This window comes from Trachurus japonicus, chromosome 5 (assembly GCF_045865225.1).
Source record: "Trachurus japonicus isolate A0001 chromosome 5, Traja_1.0".
NCBI classification, from domain to species: Eukaryota; Metazoa; Chordata; class Actinopteri; order Carangiformes; family Carangidae; genus Trachurus; species Trachurus japonicus.
Genome location: NC_140911.1, coordinates 7,345,280 through 7,361,931, shown reverse-complemented (window position 1 = coordinate 7,361,931; position 16,652 = coordinate 7,345,280). Strand labels below are relative to the sequence as shown.

The window sequence follows — 16,652 nt, the reverse complement described above, 5'->3', positions numbered from 1 at the left end:
CGTTATAAATGAAGAATTCAGTATTTATTAATGCTTAACTAATGCTTAATAGTGTGTACTTATTAAAAAGTGTTACCGAAAGAAGAACTGTGGAGTTTCGTGGCTTAAGACACATACGAGTCAACGACATTCTCGCACTCTATAGTTTTAATGTGCATTAAAAAGTAAAAAGAGACAGAGCCACACTAACAAGTAGAAACTATTATTACAAATAAAAATGTATTTCATTACAAGAACCAACAGACTGGTTCCTGTGTTGTTATTATGAGTCTGCAGTGAAAGGATGAAGCTAACATACTCTGAGGTGGTGACACACTGACACAGTGATACAATGACCAGCCACCAAAATGTAAAATAGGCCTTTTTGAACGTGATCACACACACACACGTTGTAAGGTGGAAAAAGAAAATGAGAGAGTGACCTGGTTTTCAAACACAGTCAGTAATTTCACTCTGTCCTCCTTCTATTGTACTTCTCCTGGAGCCCAGGGCTAAATTAATTTATCCGTTCCTTATTCACAGCAGGTTTGTTAGTTTGCTTTAGTCTTTGACTCCCTGAAGATTTCGGTAATTACAGATTCTCACTGTGAATAAAAATAGTGTGTATGTGTGTGTTCTGTGTGTGTGAGAGAGAGATAGATTGTCTTTAAGTAATTTTGGGTATACAAGGTCCTATGGGCAATCATATGTCTCTGTCACTGTATGGAGGTGGAGTGTGTGTGTGTGTGTGTGTGTGTGTGTGTTTGTGTGCACAATATACAGTGCTCTTTTGTTTAATATCGGAGCTTCAAAAACACTCCTGTGTGTACCCTGTGGGTCTTTGAAGCTTTGTGTTAATGGGTGGGTTACATTATGCATGCACCACCGCTCTGACTCCTCAGCGTTTCTAATAAAAAGACAAAAAAAGAAGTTCTTTCTTTTCAGTTGTCCTTAACTTACTGAAAGGAAAGCTAGCTCTCTAATTTACCCAGGTGCATTTCAAAGAACAAAAAACTTTCTGGCAGCCTGACACATTTATCAGATTACCATTTCAGATTTTCAGTATTAAGAAGGGGGAGAAGATTTTGTGCGACACCCACAGGACCCCCCCCAACCCCCCCCCCCTCCTCCCCCTCCTCCTGTAACTGAGACAAATTATAAAACAAGTATCAGTCAGAGTCTTTCTTTCTCTTTCTCTTTCTCTTTGCTGTTGCAAATCAATAGCAAGGTGCAAATGAGATTTTAGAGAATCATTTTCATCTCCCTCTTCCAATATTTTCTCAAGCAACAAGATGGGTGTTTTTTTTGTTGTTTTTTTGGCAAGCAAAGGTTTATGTGAGGAATAAAATCCAGGAGGAAATAGATTGCAATTTAACACCAACTGATTTATTTTTCTTTCTGAGTTACCCACGGGGAGAACTACTTATATTATAAGTACGGTTGTTTACTACTTGGGATCCTGGAGGGTGGTTGCTAACACTAGTGAATAACACCAAATACTAGAAGGTGCTCCGCTGCAAATATTTTAATTAGCAAGTACAAATAAATTACTGAACAATATGCAGCTGGACTGTTTTATGTCGTATCAGACAAATACTATGAGCCCAGACCCAGCGTATACCCATGCAGCACACGTTGTCATGCACAGCAGGCACACAGAGAAGGGCTGGGAAAAAAACTTTATGGATTTTCTGACAGTGGGTGGACACCCAGTGGCCGGTCCAACCAAAGACCACAGACCGTATGTAAGAAGAATGAGTGACACCGGCACAACGCAGCCATGAGATTACACACTGACTTGAATTAGCCGAAGTGACGTCTGGCAGACAGCTAGCGGAGACACACAGCTTCATTCTTCAGCCCAGAGGTCGGGCTTGACTATGACGGACGGGTGTGTTGTAAGAGAGGGAGAGGGATGGAGGAGAGAGAAGAGGAGGAGGAGAACAGGGCAGGGAGGGGCTGATCAAATCTCTGTGCACAGCTCTGAAATTAAATCAGATTTTATCCACATCCAGCTGAAACGATTAGTCAATAGACAGAAAATGATGAAACAGTTTGATGATCAACTGTACAATTCAATTTTTGTTTTTTTCCCCCTGGAAACTAATAGGATGAAAGCACTGTTAAAAGGATGAAAGCCTGTATATCTTTTTTTTTATTGTGGTTTTAGCAGCTTCATTCTGCAGTTACCCTACAGCACAAGCAAAGAGTCATTTGTGTAACCCCAAACTCTTGGATGTTGATTTTAGATTTTCTGTGGCTATTTCTGGGAAGATCTGAGAGGGGAATTGATCACTAGCAGGAAGCGAAAGGGAAGACAAATGTAGACATGGAGTCATTTGTCTTTTTTTTGTAACCTGTATCTTTGAGCCAGTGGCTTTTGAGTGTGTTTGTGTGACTTTAGGCAATAAAAAAGAAAACACTCATGTTTCCTGCGCTGCGATCGGGACGACTTCCCCACCTGAGGATCGATGGGAGTCTTTTTAGTGTGTGGATCAAAGGTCTTCATCTGCTTCTTAAAACACGCACCCGCTGCACAAAGAGCAGAAAGCACTTACACACACAGCGGGAGAGCACTTCAGCCAGTCTTTTGACCTTCGCATGTTGTGTGTGAGCAGAAAGCTGAGTCAATAATGTCAAGCCCATCAAACTTTTGTGGAAACTGTTGGAAAATTGCCACCGTTGCCATGCGTGTAATGTAAATGTTAGCAGAAGTTGTTCATGCATCGTTGTTCTTGAACTGTCACTCGTATCAGAGTCTTGGACACAGAGAGTATTTGGCATCTTCTACTGGGTTTTGTCTTAAATCTCTTGGGTCTCCTTCGCTAACAGTGTCTCCTATGCAATATGTTTTTGTTTGTACTGCTGCTTCGCTTTGGCAAATATGTTTTGGAAGAAACTAAATCGCTGCCTGGATCTACTTGAACATCTACATGCAAATTACACAACCCGAGAATGTAGGCTTATTATCATATTCTGCAAAGACACTGGCCCTCATTTATGAAACTTGCGTACACCAAAAAAATGGGTGTACACCAAATTCACCGCAAGGATCGGCATTTATTAATCTGAGCGTGAGCGTACGGTACGCACAAATCTCACGCCAGCTCTGACCAGGTGTACGCACATTTGGAACCAGCGTAGAACATGCAGGAAGGAGTGCTGCTGTGTCAGAATGATTATTAAACCATAGTCTAATAACGCAGCGATGTGGACCACATGTTGTTGTTGTTTATATTGATAAAAAGATAAAAAGTAGCCAAAAAAAAAAAAGAAACGATAAAACCAAGTCTGTGTTGAAAATATAACTCGACTTTTATTTTGGGCAATTGAGATGAATTAAAAACCACGACGTGACAGATGCTCGTTAATCAGCTGTCTAAACAGAAACAGTCAATGACAGACAGACCTGTTATTGTAGATCACACACACAAACTTCCAACATCTCCTGCACCAGAGCATGACCGGACGGCTCCTCAGTCTCTCTCTCTGCCGGACACCGGAGCCGGCGGGGGAGGGGGGGGGCTCCGCTACCTGTCCAGGTGCAGCTGATCTCCGCGGCGGAGTGTTTTTTTTTTTTTCCCCGTCACCGGGACCTGTCAGCGGGACATCGGGCCGGTGTTTCACATCCCTCCATCAGCCGAACCATGCCAGCGGTGCTGATGGTCATAAAGTCGCGTTCGCAGCAGTAATATGCCTATGATTTCTCCTCAGTCACTTGTGTTTAGTAAACTGCAGGAGCATTTCATGAGATCGCTGGGTTTCCTGACGTGGTCGGTGACACGTGCGTCTGCAGCCTCCATCCACCGGGATGACGCTTATCAATCACAAAAACTATCAATCTATCAATGTCCAGATATTTAATGTTGCCGCCCTCTCCCTGTTCAACGCGGTAACGCCAGTAAAGTCAGTAAAGTCCCTCTTCTTGGCCGTCTTCCGTGTCTCCATGTCGTAAAAGGGGCAGGGCGACGCCTCTAAAGCAGGAATATATCGGGGCGTGACATTTAAATGACGCTCGTTTTCAGCCGCCGGATTTATCACCACCACGCCGGTTCTACGCCGAAATCAGCAGCGTACACACTTTTAGTAAATCACACGTGACACTTGCCGTACACTGATATTTACACCAGAATCTACACCAGATCCTGCGCAAGTTTGATAAATGAGGGCCACTGAGAGGAACTTGTTGGGATGGATGACACTGAGTTTCTTACAAATGTTTCTTTTTAAGGGAGACATGACGCATTTCAGGAAGAAAGTTAATGGGATGTATCCTGTTTTGATGCTGTTGTGTTTAGAGGCACCAACATAAAACCAGCCACTCGACTATACATCATACATGTATAATCGATGCTGCTTTCCTCCAGGTTTAAGATAACTTCCACATCTTCCAACTGTAGTGAAGAGAAACTGAAAATTTCATTTTGTGTGTCTCAGAGTAGCAGCCACTTACAAAAACTCTGCTCTTGGACATGGAGTAAAAAAAAAATCTCATGCATGGCAGAAATGAAATGATCTGGGAGGATGAGAGTACTGCACTGGAAAAATAATCTAAGCAACCGCAACATCAGTAAACTTCACTGCCCACAAGTGAGACAGTTAATGACCGGAGATACACTGATATTACACAAGTGGGTGAATAGAAAGTGCTACATTTTCACACTAGAGGAAGGTTTTGTTAAAACTGTTATGATAATAATATTAATACTGAGCAAAATAGACCATATTTTCTGGTCTCAAAATGACAAGATAAGGGGATTCATTTTCTCAAGCTGATGATTTCTAAGTCGACTCAAACAATTCAAACAACACACCTCATTCAAACTTTCCAGTATTGACAAAAAAAATAACAATACAGAAAAGGGTGACAACTAAATAAAATCACCGACAGCCAAAAGACATACAGCCTCAGACAAACTGAGAATAAAGTCCAAAACTGGAAGAAATAAGGTAAATTAAAAAATGGACCCACTTTCAGAACAAAGAGGTCTTTGTCATCACTGACAGTGTGACATGAGTACACTAATACAAGCAAAGGCAATAAGAAACCATCGCTTAATTCTAGAGAGTTGGCATTTCATTATTGACAACGCTGCATCATTATGAACAAGCTGTAGACTGAATGAAAATGTGTGAATAATACCAAAACAGAGAGAGTCACAATCATGATAAAGGTGTTGATGACTCGAGTCTCCAAGTCTGACACATCACACAGTGATCCTGAGTCTGAAATGAGTAAAGAGTTGGTTGAAGCGCAGTTTAATCGCTTCAATGCCAGAAAGAAATTGTAGCTTTACTTTATTCTCTGTGTTGCATCATTCACTTTAATTAAATCATCCTCCTCTGTCCAAGTGTAAATTGCTCCAGAGAGGAGCCGTGATTTTCAGACAGTTTTGTGACGGGGAGTCGATGGTACAAAAACGTGCTTTGTGAAATTATTGGAAAGACTTAATTAGCTTGCTAGTTTGTCAGTTAGCAGTTGTCAGTTTGAGAGCTTTAGGAGTTCTCTCTCTCTCCCTCCCTTACTCTTTAATGCTATTATAATCTATCCTGGGAGTAAAAAGTAAACAAAACCAGTTAAAAGAATTACAAAGAAGGTAAGAAATCAATTTTATATGACTAATGTGGTTCACTGGTGGTTAGCGCACCAGCGTCAGCTTTCTGATGTCACTGAGCCTCGAGGATCACGGACTGATTTTCTTTAATTCATGAGTAAACAGTGTTTCCAGGAAGCAGTTATTCTATTGGGATGTGTTAATTTGTTGTTATTTGGCTTTTAAATCTAGATAAATTAGAGTGTCATCAGCAAAACATAGAAAAAGTAATAAAACCGAGACAAAACAGGATCCAAGGCAACTCTTCACTGGTACAGTACAAAAATACAAAAAGCCTTTATTAAACGGCTAGTTCATGATGAAACATTAAAAAACCAACAGTTTTGGTTTTATTGCAATCCTGACCAAAGAGCACCATCCTGGTTATTACCACTGCAACCCACAGGAGCGCTCCATCTGCTGTCCTTTGTTAAGATAGAAAAAGTTATTTTGGATCATATAAAAATAGCTGTAACTGAAATACAGTATTTTTCAATTTAAGGTTTTCCCTTTTTCTTGGTATATTTTCCACTTATAACTCCTCATGTCCTAATATACGAATTCCATTTCCTGGGCATTACATTTCAATTCCACCTGTCACCTTGAGCAGACAAAAGGACTGAAGAGATTTAGTCTCGTTTGATCGGCTGCCGGCATTTCAAAAAAAAGAAAAGAAAAAAGAGCTGAACATCAGCAGCATCAGGCTGTAGACAGAGACATAAAGACAAATATATTTTACTCCAATCAATACAACAGTGTTAAGTATAAATAAAGAACAGAAAACACAAACAAGCCATGAGCTCTTCTGCATTTGAGTAAAACGGTCTCTTTGCCATCTATTTACTCCTTTCAAAGTAATACTTCTTGCAAATTAAGTGATCAAAATGTATAATAAATGCAGGGAATAATCGTATCTTAATGTCTGGACATTCACATTGCATTATCGAGATTAATCATCAGTAACATCTACGTCACATTTTAACATATCTGTGCATCTGTCTTTCAGTTTCACCAAAACGAACATTGACCTCACATGAGTCTGCATTAGATAATAACACTGTGAGGCAGAGCTTTAAGATGGAGCAGACAGTGTCTTTGTTTTTCTTGACCCCTCAAGGACTCAAGGTTCACTGGATTCACAGAAAATACACAATCGTTAAAAATGAGAGGTCAAGTAAGAAGTTGGATCAGTTGCTTCTTCAAATGTTTCACAAAATGAGAGTTATTTAAAAACTGTTCATCTGCTACTGGAACACACTTTTACAACTGAGCTAATTAGGTTGGATCAAAGTCCTTCTAGGCAAGTCATGCCACTCGGCGGCCATCTTGGCGACGCCACGAAAACCCCAAGGAGACCAGACCCCTATCTAAATGAATGGAGGGATGGTCAAATCCACCCTTTAACGTGATAGCAGGACGGAAAAAACATACAGACGTGCTAGCCAGTGAAATAAGATACAAATAAAAACCAAAAAAACATAGACTTTACCGCAGAATGACGTTTAAATCGCTATTTTTCCACAGGGAGTACTCAACTGCGCATGCGCGCAGATTTACGACACCGCCGTTACTGTACGGCTGTAACGGCTGAGTCCGTGATCTAGCAGCAGCCCGAGCATACCTACACCGGTCTGCCCTGCTCTACCTGGAGACATATCGGCTTGAGTCTGGAGATTTTTGCTAAAAAATAAACGCTAGACTTACATGAAATCCATCTTAATAATCACCTATGGGCTCCTAGTTCTGTGTGTGGTGACTGTGTCTGCTCCCCCCTCCCACGATCCCCACACACTAACAACTAAAGCCTCGACCGGTAACAAGTATGAGGGGCGTTCGTTGTGCTGAGCTAGCTCGATGCTAACTTCGACTAGCGGTAGCGTTAGCATCCGCCGCTAGCTTCGGTTAGCATCCGCCGCTAACAGCCGCTTCTCAGCTCACAACAAGCCTCTCGTACTCGGTACAATAAAACGAGAGGCTCTCGTTAATGGTGACGGTGTCTATCGGTCCACGGCTCCAGTGCTTCACCCGGACTGTGTGTGTGTTTTTTTTTTTTTGGAGTTGACTGCTGCTGCTGCTGCTGCTATCATGGACAGGAGGCTAACGCCCCCAGGGGAAGGGGCCCAGTTTGAATGTTTAGGTTAAAAAATGAAACGAACAAAACTATACATTCAAAAGTTAAATTAAAGAAAAGGTGGACTGATCGGTTCATTGTAAAACACTTATTGATGTGAATGTGGTGAATTCTGTATACGTAGCGAGGTAGCTCTTTCGTTCAGCAGCACAGACCTGAAGCTTCACTTTTCATTAAGACCAACCAATGTGGCTGCCAAATTAACAAGCCGGCAGTAAACCTCTAAAACTCCGCGGGTAATTAAACAGCTTTCCTCCAGGATGAGGAGCCGCTCCCGGTCGCCGGTGGCTTTTCCGAAAACCTTAGAGTAAATTTTCAACCTGACCACATACAGTACACACGGTGCTAAAGCCGTGTTGTTGTTGCCACCAGGTAGGTTTGTCTGTCGTAAATCTACTTGTGCGCATGCGCTGGTGCAACAACATGATTGGCCTAGTTCAGCTCTGGCAAAGCAGGTGATTGGCTGCTGGTGAAAAGGGGCGGGACATGCGCCATCTTTGGCGTCGCAGCTTTCCCCATTCAAAACGGGCAGAGTGGTCTGTCTCCTCATATTAGAACGTCTCTGGTTGGATTGCATACAGTAGAATTTAATAACATGTTAACAACTGTTGAGAGTTTCTCCAAATACCAAAATTGTCAAGGATGAACTACATCAAAAGGACTTCTTCTGGACTAATTCACTTGGTAATGAATATGTCTTCTCACTGATTGATTACTGATGATTGAGTGATCAAACAGAAAATGTGTTTTTTCTTTGTTTGTTTTTTTGCTTTGATTTCAGTTCTTTGAGCTTTTCTTCTCGTCTCTCTTTCCTCCACAGGGGGATCCCAGGGAAGAAATGCGGCACCATCATCCTGTCTGCAGAGGAGCTGAGCAATTGTCGGGTGAGTAAGCCATTATAATCTTCGCTGCCAAACACATATTAGTGGGACAACAGCTGTCAGCAAAGCCTGGTTAAACAGAACTCACACGTGAAGTGGATTGAACAGGATGGAAGCTCGAAGGAGCCAAATGAGGAGGAGGAGGCAAGCAAGGAAACTTAAAGGGATAGTTCAACATTTTGGCAAATTGGCTCATTACCATAATCCCTATAGTCATAGCAGTAGGTTTGTTACCTTTAATTGTCGGTGCAAGCTATTTTTAGAACGGCGGAGCAGAGCCGCGAGCTGCTCAGAGCTACGCTACGGAGGCTCATGGGATTTCTTGGTTTCCCTCATCAAACTCATCAAATACACAATCCAACAACTCCAAAACACTCTGGTGGACAAGTTGTGACCTGCACATTCACCACGCTATGAAATAATAACAGAACGTTACCAGACAGAGTTGTTTTCAAGGTAAATGCAGAGACTGCGTGCCGAAAAACTGCCCCCGACAGGAACGCAAATCAGCAGTTTTGCATTTATTTACCCCGAAAACAACTCTGTCTCATATTATAAATTCCATTAGCCTCCATAGCGCAGCTCTGAGCAGCTCGCGGCTCTGCTCCGCCATTCTAAAAATAGCTTGCACCGACAATTAAAGGTAACAAACCTACTCCTAAAACTATATATAGGGATTATGGAAATGGGCCAGTTTGCCAAAATGTTGAACTATCCCTTTAATGTTGACTTAATTTAGTCTACTTTTAAAAAACAGATCCAAGTACAAACAGAGATACCTCTCCCTCCATTCATCCATAAAGCGTGCGCCTGAATCTGAAAAATGTCTTCAGAAAGGAATGGATAATTGAGACGGATCCAAAAATCTCTCTATTTCACCACATAACGGAGAAGGCAGCTGCTCTCACTCTGCGTAGAGGCTCACCGTGTAATGAAATGGCCCAGCAACATCATGGGGTGAGTGCTGACAGTCCCCTCAACCAGTGCTGTGGCGTTAACTGCTGGATGCTTCACTGGACTCCCGGAGAGCAGATTAGAACAGGATATTGAAAAGCAAGAGAGTGCAAGAGAGCAAATGGCAGAGGGAGAAAGAGAGAGAAAGATGGGGTAAATGAGAAAGAAAAAAATGGCACAATGGAAATGAAAGAGCAAATGAGCAATGATGTGAGTGTTGAGGAGAGAGAGAGAGAGAACTAGTCAGACAGATAGAGGCAGATATAAAGACAGTGAAGTGAATCAATAGAGGATTATTTTATGCTCGGTGTACACCAGCTCTGAGCCGTAAAGAAAAAAAAAAAGAACAGCTCGGGTGATGATGGTGTGAGACCGAACGGCGGTTAATTAAAACACAGCCCTGTCTGACCTTGTCGCTGACGCCTGTGGGACACACACATGCATACAGATTGACAAACAATTATATGCATAGTGTATACCCACACACAAACACCTTCTTTCCCACACTTGTTCACAACCTGTCTTTTTCTCATACTAACACGCCCTCATTAACATGGAGACTCTGACTCCAGCTGTAAAATGCTTTTGTTTCATTTGATGTCACCAGAAATATGAAGGATGGTCAGAGTATTAACGGAGACACAGACTGTTGTTATCAGCTGAAGCGGCTATAATCAATATGCTTATATCAGTTATGGATCACATGTGACAAAACCAGGAATTTAGGTTCAGCCTCAGCTTTACAGATAAGAAGATTTCCAGCTGCGTGTTTTCTGTATCTGTATATTGTACCCACTGCACAGCACCAACCCAACACTTAACAACAGAGAGAAGTTTGCAACTAGAAGTTCAAAGGGGAGCTATGGAGGTCCAGTCGCTTTTTTCTCTATGGAGCTCCCCCTTCACTTTCAAAGTGCATATTTTCACTGTCGTAAAAATTCACTGCCAACCCAGGAACCATGTCTGCTGAGATGGGTAACGCTGTATATCATATAGATTAAAGATTAGGGGGCGTGTTTGATGAGAGATCTGGGACACTGGGTCGGATGTGCTGATCTAGCATGGTTGGTTTTCGGCCAAGAGATGCTATAGGTGGAACCATTTATTTAAACATCACAATTACCAAAGCAAAGTGAATCCTGCATAGTTCCACTTTAAGAGCTAGATGTTTTCGGTGGGGACCAAAAACAGAGCTAAAAGTTGGATATTGTACATTACTGTAGGTCTAAAGTGCATCACACTGATGAGTCACAGCATGCAGACATGCATCAACGACAGAGTAGCCTACTGTTGAACAAACAGGGCGAACGGGATAAAAGTTTGTGCGGTGTGGCTGGAAGAACAGTATTGGTGAAGAGATGCAGTGTCAACCCATAGGAAATAATAGGAGTGGCTGTTTTGACAGGTTTCATTCAGCATCGCCGTGCATTATGGTTAAAGGAATATTCTGGCGTAAGTTTAACCCATGGTCAAACACGCCATGACACCGAGTAAGCCTGCTGTATTTTTAGAACTAAATATCACTGGACTCTTTACTTTTCTACTGCACTCGGTAATCGACTTGTTAGGGCTTCTGCATTAGTAGCAAGCGGCTGGAGGAGAGTGGGTGAGTTTTGTTTTCGCTTCTTTTCAATAGAAACCAGGCAAAGCTAGTGAGTGTTTGATGCCGCGTATTATGTGCTGGGACGCTATTTGTACTGTTGATGTAGATGCATTTGGGGCTGTTAAAGTTAAAGTCTATTGCACAATCAGAGGATTTATAGATGTGTGACCCACAAGCTCTTTAAACTCTTAATTTTACCATCAAGTGAGAATAAGCATTTATATTCAGACTTGATGACTTTTGTTCCAACACTTTGCTGACGCTATATGATCCTCATTTTGAGTAAAATATTCAAATCCAAGTTTCCTTGTGCATAATTTTACACATTTCCCTGTAATTCAGCCTGACACATTCGCTGTCTGGGGTAAATGGTGAGATCTTGACTAGAATCTAAAATAAAGTTGTCTGGGTTCTCTGCACAACATGAGTTTGTGATGAGGGCCACAGCGGTGGGCCTGGTCAAGAGGTTAACACACTTTAAGCATTCATGAAGCGATATTATTCAACAGTTTCCATTCGTGATGAAGTCTCACAAAAGTGCATGTGTGGGCTGAGTGTTATTTCTTTTCTTTTCTTTTCTTTTGCTTATATTACATTTATGAAATAATTCACACATAATCACAGTTAGTTTATATACAGTTTTTAGTCAAAGCTACTCTGCAGCACTGACCAACCCCAACCTGTGTTTGCCTTGTGTGTAAACTTAACTTAATTTACTTTAAACCCTCTTTATGATGCAGCCGGGGCAGAAAGTGTGTGGTGTGCATTGTTTTACTGCAGTGCTTCACTTTGAAAGAGAAATGCATCAAACAACCCTGGTTAGTGCTTTTTAAAGTATTTCCGGGGGTGTTCTAAACTTCAGTATAGCAGTATTTAATAAACCATTATGAGTGTCTCAAAGTCTCATAAGAACAAACAAAGGAACTGAGAGATGAGAGTAAAAAAAGTCAAAGAAGCTTTCTCTTCTCTTAAGTGTCATATAAACAAGTCTTTCATTGTTGGGATCCCTGTTTTTGTTGGTGTAATTTCAGAAGTTGAACAAAATTTGGATAGTGATCAAAAGAGGCCAGATAAAGACAATAAACTGAGTTCATAAGAAAATGTCATGTATATAGCTTTGCAAAAGCAGAACATAACCAAGTCCATAATAACAGTAACAGGAATCTTTATCAGTCCAGGCTGACCACACACACTTTAAATAACTTTAAGTTGTTGTTTTTTTTTACACGTTATCATGTTAATTGACCAACTGGTCATAATAGCGTTGGCTAATGCTGACGTTCGTAGCTGCTATATGCAATAGTGAACATTTATTCATTTGGTGATCCATAACTCCACCAGCTCACAAGTACAAAAAACAGTAATACAGGTCAGACCTCACAAGCTCTCAACCATGCACAGCCTTCACTTTTAAAAGGCTCATTACTTCTTACTTGTGATGCTTAGCCAATCAGATAGTGCTATGAGCGGGACATTGCACAAGACCACAGATAGACATTGCGCATGACGGTGGAGAGAGATGGTGAAGAAAAAAAGGAGCAGCAATTAAATCAATAGACATGACTATTCATTTTAGACTACAAAATGGCATGTGCCGTACCAGCACCACAGCCGGACAACTTTAAGTGCTGAGTAGTAATTAGCATATTGGAAATCGTTAGCGTAAACTGTTCAATTAGTGAAATGTTATTTGCTAGAATTTTGAGGATGTAACTCAGGATAAAGGTTGTGGGTTTTGCCTCAAAATGTCAAACTGTATTCCTTGAAGTACAGAAGAAAAACTGTGGATAAAAAAAAAGGAGAGTTGAGGAAAGTAGGTCTTTGGTGAATGGTCAGGTAACAACACGCTGTCCAACCATCGTGAAAAAGTGGTTATAGTTGTTCCAAATGGCCACACAGGAAGGTGGAAGCAGAAAACCAGTCATCACTGAAAGCGGTGGTGGGGGTGGTGCCATTATGTGGAGAAGTCCTGAGAGGGATTCATGGTGTTGCACTCAATGGGTTCAACATGAGAGGAATTCAAGCCTGATCACTGAGGAGAGAGAGAAGCTGAAGCCGAAGCCTTGGTTCCTCTTTCACCTCCTTGCAGCTGACCAGTGAGGTGTGAAGTCAGGGAGGAGGTTGGACTGTCAGTTCCAGAAAGTTAGTGAAATGGTCAGACCCAGCGCCCCCTGACCCGACGTCAAAAAGATGCTGGAGCTATTCAAGCATCCGACCTGCAGCTCTGCAGAGATACACAAGGCGGTCAGAACTCTTCAGCATCATCTCATCCATCTCACACACTTTCTCTCTAACGTAAAGTAGCATTAACTGCCCAAGCATGTAACCTGGAGACAAACTGAATATGAATATTGCAACAAACGTCCCACCGTGTATGACCCTATAACCCTCCCCAACGTGCCGCATCGACTGACTCTGCTGCAATTATTTATGATATCATTTGAATTCCCAGAGTATACAACAGATTCAGCAGCCGAGTGAAGGGAAGGAGGAAGCGGGTCTTATCATTTTCAATTAGCAAGACAGATTGACTTTGATAAATTTAAACCATATGGACAAAAATACCACGAGAGCTTCGAGAGCGGAGCTTCAAATGAGGAAAAGATTGTTCTCCCATTTGATCAAGTTTATGAGGCGTGCAGCAAAGTCATCAATTTATTTATATTGCAATATTTTCACAACTTCATGTGCTGGTTATTAAAAGTTTTTGCAGCTATTTAAGCCCTGTCACTATCAAACTATTGGGTTCCATAAATTCAATTAACTCCCACTTACATTATCAGCACACCTGAAGCAACCAAAACGCACGGGCGGCTGCCACTCTGAGCAAAATACTATAACAATACTGAAGGGGGCTTCACTCATAAGCAGCTTCAGTGACAGACTGTTTTAATTCAACATAAAAAACAAAAACAAATGTATTTGCTTCCCATGCTTTTAAAATTAGGGATGCACATGATTAACCGTTTAACCGTTAACCGATAACAAGAACTTTGACTGATTAATACTATCGGTTATTTTTTTATTTATTATTAGGTCCTTATGTCGTCAACTCATGGGGGCGTGTCGACACGTGCAGAGTTCACGTGCCTTCAGTCATATTTCGCAGCAAAAAGTTACACAGGAGGACTGACAGAATCACCTGTAACTACGGCGCTGAGAAAAAAAAAAAAAAAAAAAAAGAGGATGAGGACGTCGCTGCTCTCCAGCCTGTTCAGCTGCAGCTCACCTGCAGCTCCACAGAGGAGCTGTCAGAGGAGCTCTGCTGTTCCTTCAGCCTGGTGTTTGGCTGCACTTTGTATAAAAACAGTTCTACATTGGACGATCTAACCTCCATATGAGCACGATCAGCTGAGACAGAGCACAGTGGATGTGGCGCTGCTCTGTCGCAGCGCACATGTCTATTAACGGCAAAAAAAAAAAATTGGAGCGATAATTTTTTTTTTTTTTTTTTTTTCTTATCGGTTAACGGTTAATAATCGGTTAACGAGCATTGGTTATCGGTCAGAAAAAAATTCTAAATGTGCATCCCTATTTAAAATCAAATGTTATTAAGCCCAGTGTTTCATCTACATTCACCTAGCTGCTGCTCCTTCAAATTTCAGACAGTCAGAGGAGTGTCGCCTCGAAAATAGGGCAGCAACTTACCAGAGTAAAGGTGGACTAAACTTACTAGCTTAAGATAACTCTTTTGTTAAAACAACGTAAAGCAGGGTTTCCACTACCAGTTACCATTACTTTGCAGCCCTTTCCACGACACAGATCCAGCTCTACTCGACTCGGTTTAAAGGGCCCATATTATGCAAAATCCACTTTACTGTATACCTGTTTTGTAGCGGTCCTATGTGTTCCCGTGGCCTTTCTAGGACGCCTGGAGGTGAAAAAAGTCTGTTCGCTCTCTTAACTCATTGAGTGCCGCGCTCCTTTCCAAAGTTTTAGTCAAGTGTACCGGCAAATTAGACCATATTTGACTTTTTATATTAGAGCCATAGTGTATTCTATATTATTGCCACCAACACATACTGTAGCTCATTTGAAAGGTTTAACTTTATCCTTCAAGTGGCCACAAACCGTTTGTTTCTATGTGCCTCCGTTCCTGAGAAAAGTCAAGCTAAACATGGCTGGGTTTCACCAAAATCCCTCCTTTTTTTCTAGAAAAGGAGATAGAGCGTCTTTTATGAAAGGTGCGCTGTTTGTGTCTGTCGCTCTTCTGACACTCGCATTTCTGGATCAAAGGGCTCGTATAAGATAAATATACACAACAATTGTTGTTCTATTCACAAAACCACCATCGGGGGCGGGGGGGGCGCCACTAAACAACAATAACACAGACGCACCGTGCCGTGTCACAGCCTCTCGCCGCGGAACGTGAGGCTCTGCCGGCCACAGCGGCTCGCGAACACCGGTCCCGCCGGTGGTCGCGGTCCGTCTGTGGTACGGGTCGGTGCCGGCGGTCTGCTTTGGTCCAGAGACCATCAGATTTTACCGCGGGAGGACTTTGGGGAGGACACGGTGTTGCTCCAGATGAAGACCGGGCGGGACAGTGGGCTGAGAGCTTCCTGGTTCAGCTCCCAGCTGCTGCAGCCTCGCAGGTGAGAGCGGAGCAGCAGCGGAGCAGCTGCGCTGCATCTGCATGCAGAACTCCGTTTGCAGAAGCTGAGTTATGATAAAAACTTCCAGATCATGAGCTGTCATGTGACTTTGATCGTCATCTATTTCAGTTCTCCTCGTCGTAGAGTCCCCAAATTTACATATAATGTGTATTAAAGTGTCTATTTTCATAATTTAAAAAAAAAGCAAAAAACGAAAAATTTCGTTTTTGGCACTCAACGCATGGGAACGAAAAACGAGAAATTACGTGGTTGGCACTCAATGAGTTAATTGATTGCTACATTTTTTTGAGATTGTGTCTACAAACGGGCGAATTGAAAGTGCTGTGCAGCTTGATGTCACTAAGCACCGAACTCAAGTGACTCCACCTCCCAGTACTTCCTTATCCTCCCACTGGGCCAGTCTGGAAAAACGTAAGCTCCGCCCGGTGAGACATTTCCGTAACAGCGACAGTCGCGAGCTGCAGATTGATTTGGGGACAATACACTAGGAATACAATATGGTTGGACAACTTAGACCGATGTGAAATGGTTGAAAAACAGCATAATATGGACCTTTAACTCCTTTTCCATCACAGCTGAGTCCTTCACAGCTCCTCCTAAGCGGGGGAGGGGTCGTCATATCACAGCGTCTACAGCCGCCTTGTCTCGCTCTCTTTTTCCTCTCCTCTCGTCAGCTCCAAACTCACTCGTCTACACCTCGTTAACTCAGGTGAAAGAATAACAACAGTCTCAGTACAGATCAGTTGGCGCTGCTGCTGTGTTTTTAAACTTAGCAGGTTTGATTCTTGTCGGACGTCACGCTCGAGTGCTAGTGGAAAAGCAAAACCAAGTAGAATCAAGTAGTTGGAAAAGGACCATAAATAATAACCGCCCTAAAATGTCTCAATCCACTCTGTT

General features: G+C 42.2%; 1 protein-coding gene across 1 annotated transcript in view; it reads left to right on the top strand.

Annotated features, from left to right (window-relative positions):
- cpne5b (copine Vb) overlaps positions 1-16,652 on the top strand; it is a 157,158-nt gene that overhangs the window by 97,197 nt on the left and 43,309 nt on the right. The window contains exon 8 of the mRNA XM_085775897.1: positions 8,525-8,588. Within this exon, the coding sequence (XP_085632023.1) occupies positions 8,525-8,588 (64 nt within the window). The remainder of the gene's footprint in view (positions 1-8,524; positions 8,589-16,652) is intronic.